Here is a 5158-nt window from a genome sequence, read left to right on the forward strand (position 1 = left end):
CTATGTGTTGATACAAGGTGAAGCTAAAAAAATCTTATACCAAGACCGTGCTTTAAGCTATCAAAGCAGGGAAACGAAAATAGTGAAAAAAAACTCCAAGGTTTTTAATAATGAATACTATAGTATTTAGTACTTTTTTGTATGAGCTATAATTAAACTAAGAAATTTCATCAGGGCGGAATATTTACTGCACCTAAAGTCTAAGCAAAGTGGAAAAGGGGTAATTAACGTCTTGGCAAACTTTGAAGAAGAACTTCATTTGCATTCTGGCCATCTGATCTGTAGAGTTTATTTTTTTTTTCTATTTAGTACATTAAAAAGAAAAAATGGATATCTTATAGGTTCTCTTTGATGTCCGTCTGTCATTTAACTCGGGATTGAGTGGAGGTTTCTAGCTGAAATTTTTGGTAAATATTCTGATTGGCTTTATTAAAAAATCGTACTTCTAAGCCAACGCAATAATAAAAAAGATTATTTTTTCTTAAATTCCCCATTAGTACTTCTCGTGGATCAACAGTTTTCAATTTTTTAATCTAGTCCATTCTCAACTTTCCATTTAATTTTAAATTAATATTTGTCCTCTCCTTCCGGAGCGAAGTAATGGAATAATTCAAATATAATTTTTCCTTCGAGTGGATATCGAATCTACAATCCTGGTGTGTACAGTTGGAAGTAATTTGCGAAGGTGTACTTAATATACCTATAGTAAGGTCGACCACTCGTGGGTACTTTGAGGCAGATCGCTTTGCAGATTTGATTTTACAATTTTTGACAATTTTTTTCCTGAGTGAACAACCTCCTTCACATAACCAAATAGAGCGGCCACGGCTCGTCGAACGTATTATACCAGTATAATATTATTGTAATTACAACAAACACTTAGGTACTACGTACCCTTATCATATCGATCGATTATCGACTCGAGAGCTTGCGCATAGTCTGTGCTTGTTTAAACAAGATAATGCTCCATTTAAAAACACTTGAACGATATAAAAATATAAGATAGACAACGATTTAAATTATAACGAGCTCAATTTTTTTACCTTTTGCAGTATTCCCTACATAGCCGGGTAAATAGAAGGAACCTGGGAATAATCTCTGTTCTCCACACAGACATTTCCGTTTCTTTCCACCGAATTTTTGAGGCACTACGTGTTGAGTGCGGCACTAACGCTGCGCTTTGCCTGCTTACCACAGAAAGAAATTAAAATATTTAATATTACTTTTCCCCTAGTAATGGTCGAATCCACAACAGTCGTGCTTACAGTCCCTGCTTGTGCCCTTGCGCTAAGACAGCCTCTCTATTATTTGTTGTAACTATATGTAATGAAATGATTGACTTGATTTAATATTTGTTGATTTGTTTGTATTTAATCATGATAAGTTACAAATGGAATATAAATATATATCCAATATGGCCGCTGTAATAAAATTGCAGATTATACAAATGATGAATCATCTAATATATCATTTCTTGAAAAAATGTGACAATTCAAGATGGCAGCCGTCACAAAATGGCGGAAGGCAACTTGTATGAAATTTGTATCTATAAAATCGCTGTTTATTATCTATTAAGTGTTTTTTTATATTTTAATTTTCACGCCATCGCGCATGCAGCAAGGAAACTAGTGTTAAAACACTCCATATATACAAAAAAGAAAACATAGCTATTGAAAATATAAATAATTTATTTAATCAACATATTTTACATGAATGAAAGAGAATGCTTAAAACATATTACATATCTTTAGCTAAAACTAACCCGACGATTAGAAATAGGAAGGATGATACTTGCAAGTTCATTCCGCTATCAGTTTCACATGCTTCTCGGGAATGACTGCCTATATTCCAGGTTGCATTACTAAGATCTGTAACTGCTTTTAGAGCTTCATTTATAGCAGTTGTTACTGCATCTGATACATTAGTGCCCCTGGTGTATACTTGTCCGTAAACTGAAATGTATTAATATATATTATACACTACCTTCAAGCTTTGAATTCCGCCACTAAACACGCAATGTTGGGCATTGCGAATTGAGTGGCGGAACTCACTTCAGTGGAAGGTGGAGACGGGAAGTGTGTCTTGACACGAGGTTCCCAGAATCCCTCAGCCTACTCGGTGGGTATTAACTATTACACAATCTAGTATAGCTAATATAATAATAGAAAGATCCTAGATCCTAGATGGACTAGCCAATGCCAAAAGAAGATTTTAATCTGAACCAGTAGTTCGAAGATTAGCGCTAGTGTGTTCAACCAAATCCCCAACCAAAGCCACAATCGTCGCGTTATTGTCACACCTTTTGTGCCGCTGGGCCACGATGCCCTCAAATAATTTAGATATTTAATATAATAACAAAGTACTAAATATGTATGAATGTTAGCTTATTATATGTGTTTTACTTACCAGATTTTGCAGTGTCGTGTGCACTGCAGCCGTGGATTATGACGTAATTTTTATTATCAGTGCTCTGTATGACCATATCGTAATTAATACCATCTGAAAAATTATTATTTAATAATAAAAAAAATATCTATAATATTTTTTACCTTCACGGGTTGTTTAACAGTGATGTTATTTTTTAAAGGAGGCACACGAATTTTGTGTCTCCAGATCGTTAAAAAAATAGATTTCCCAGTTTCCATATTTTTTTTAAATAAAAACCTATTAAGTACTTATTGGACTGGCCCACCGAGGCTACTGTACCAATTTTAGGATTGTAGGTCATCGAGTACAAATTATAAATTTTAGCAAACGTAAGTTTGCGGGAATATGCACTCATTCTGTATGAAATGAAGTACACATATAAGTTTGTAATCGTTTATAAAAAAAAAACTGTCTCACACTGTATTCCGCATATAGCAGGACAGAGTGAACCTAGTGTTAACTGACAATAGATTATGTTTTTTTTTTATGAAATACATTATCACTTTTTGGATTTTTTCGTTTATTTGTATTATAACTTTTTACTTAGAGCCAAATTTCATATCATAGGTCCACGGACTGATGGATTTCATGTACGCAGTGTCTAAGCACTATGTTCCCAGGATCCCTTGCCCCGCTACCTGCGGGATACAGCGTAATACCAAAAAAAATATTACCTGTATATTTGATATTTAGAATACCAGTTGTGATATCCTTTAATGTAATAGTCGCATTACGAGACACCTTCGTTCTATTTGTAACAGAGGTGGTGGTGAAGTGAGCCGTGTTAGCGGTCTCGTTGTATGCAAAATTTAGAGATAGACAATTTCCATCGACACTGCCTGCTTCATTTATTCTCTGTAGTTGATGCCAATTACCAGTAAGCTGTAAAATTGTTGATTCTATTTTAATATTTTTAGATCTTAGAGTAAACGGAAAGGAATGGAGGAATTAATCATTTTCCTTTTCTAGCTCTGGTTGCGGTGTAGCTTCTCCAGAAAAAGAGATGAGTTGAGAATTCAGTTTTGCACTTTACACCGATATTTGATATCTATTTATTATTATTTTTTTATTCTTTGTAGAGTAGGCAAAGAGAAACTCTGTTCCCTACTAAATAAATCATTTTTAATAATTACCGAATCCACAGCCGTCACATTTATCGTACACTATGCCACTACGCCACGGGGGCCTACTCCAATCTAACTTAAACTTATCGACACTTACTGCGGTAAAATTTGCGGTGAGCGCCGCCTTTAATTCACATTTCCCCTGCAAATGAATTTGGGCAAAGGCGGCCGAGGAGAGGCACAAAAAAACAACGAGTTTATGCATTTTTTTAGGCCTTGTCTGTAATACTATTTTTTGTATATATATAGACTGTACGTTGCAAACTAACTGCTTACCTCGTCGAGTGATTACTTAAATACTATTATTTTATCTATAAGGATGAGTGCACAGTGTTATTTTACTAGTGACCGGACCGCAGCTCCACCCGCTTAAACTTAATGTTATATTATAGCCAAATGATGTTAAATCAAAATAAGCTTCACGCTGTATCCCGCAAACAGCAGGGTAGGCAGAGGGAATTTAAGATACTCCGGTAAGACACTCTGTTTCTCACTTTGCGCCGAATTCTGGAGGCATTGTGTGTACGTGTAAAAGCAAATAAATATTTCACTTCCTCGAATGGGGATCGAACCCACAAACAATCGGTTTACAGTCACACTTTGTGCTCCTGCGCCACGACTGGCCTCTAAATCTAAACGTTCAATGATGATGCTAAATCTAAACATAAGTTGTTGCCTCCATATATAATATCGGAGATATATAAGCTATATTACTCTGAACATTCACCCACTAAAGTTACATCCTCAGAAACTTTCAATTTTATACGGCGGTCAGCTCTATGATCTTGGTCACGTATAGACTGATGTGGTCACCACGTATGACATCAAAACAAAGAAATGAAAATATTAAATATTCAATTTCCTCGAGTTGGAATCGAACCCACAATCTGTCGCGTTTATAGTCACACGTCCGTGCCCAGCTATCAGATAAAGATAATAGAAATAATGTTTAAAAAAATCATAAAATATGCAAAATTATTAATCTTTGTATATGTGATGCAACGAATTAATAAAATATGAATATATAAATGCATAAACACTTGATTCAATAGCACGTAGTGATAAGTGGTTTACATTATTAACATATGATAGGGGGTCTAGCTGTAAACATGACGGTTGTAGGTTCTATTCCCATCTACGAAAGATGAAATATTTACTATATCGTACTAAGTTACCTTTGCTTAGGGTAGGCATGAATTGGGATGAATATGTTAGATTCACGATGCACATATCTTTTGTTTGCATTGACTTAGAAGTTTGATTTTCCCTCTGCATCAAGGAATCGTAGACCTGGATATTTGATATTACGATACGTAACTTAGAGGTCCTTTGTTTTTTTTATAAAAAATAAAAAAAAAAAAAAAAAAAAAAAAAAAAAAAAAAAAAAAAAAAAAAAAAAAAAAAAAAAAAAAAACATATAATGTGTATAACTGAGCACTGGATCTCGAGATGTAACAATACAGTAAATATTGAAAACTATAAATTGTCAAGTTCGTTCGTTAGAGAGAAGGCCATCCGCGGCGGTTCGCTTATATTAGTGAGAAATGACATACGTTGTAAATCGCGACCAGATATAGTAGCTCTCTCCGACGAACGCTCCATTGAAT

At 34.6% G+C, this 5158-nt stretch overlaps 1 protein-coding gene across 1 annotated transcript; it reads right to left on the reverse strand.

The window, feature by feature from the left end:
* Nucleotides 1-1670: 1670 nt before the first annotated feature.
* LOC146531190 (uncharacterized) lies at nt 1671-3828 on the reverse strand. Its single transcript, XM_085198598.1, has 4 exons — nt 3649-3828; nt 3102-3309; nt 2407-2499; nt 1671-1952 (listed from the first exon to the last, which is right to left on the reverse strand). The coding sequence occupies exons 1-4, from the start codon at nt 3754-3756 to the stop codon at nt 1738-1740; spliced, it is 624 nt and encodes a 207-aa protein (XP_085054724.1). The 5' UTR covers nt 3757-3828; the 3' UTR covers nt 1671-1737.
* Nucleotides 3829-5158: the final 1330 nt, after the last annotated feature.

This window comes from Heliconius melpomene, chromosome 15, assembly GCF_056956725.1.
Source record: "Heliconius melpomene rosina isolate 202511_hmr_F chromosome 15, ASM5695672v1, whole genome shotgun sequence".
Classification (NCBI taxonomy): Eukaryota; Metazoa; Arthropoda; class Insecta; order Lepidoptera; family Nymphalidae; genus Heliconius; species Heliconius melpomene.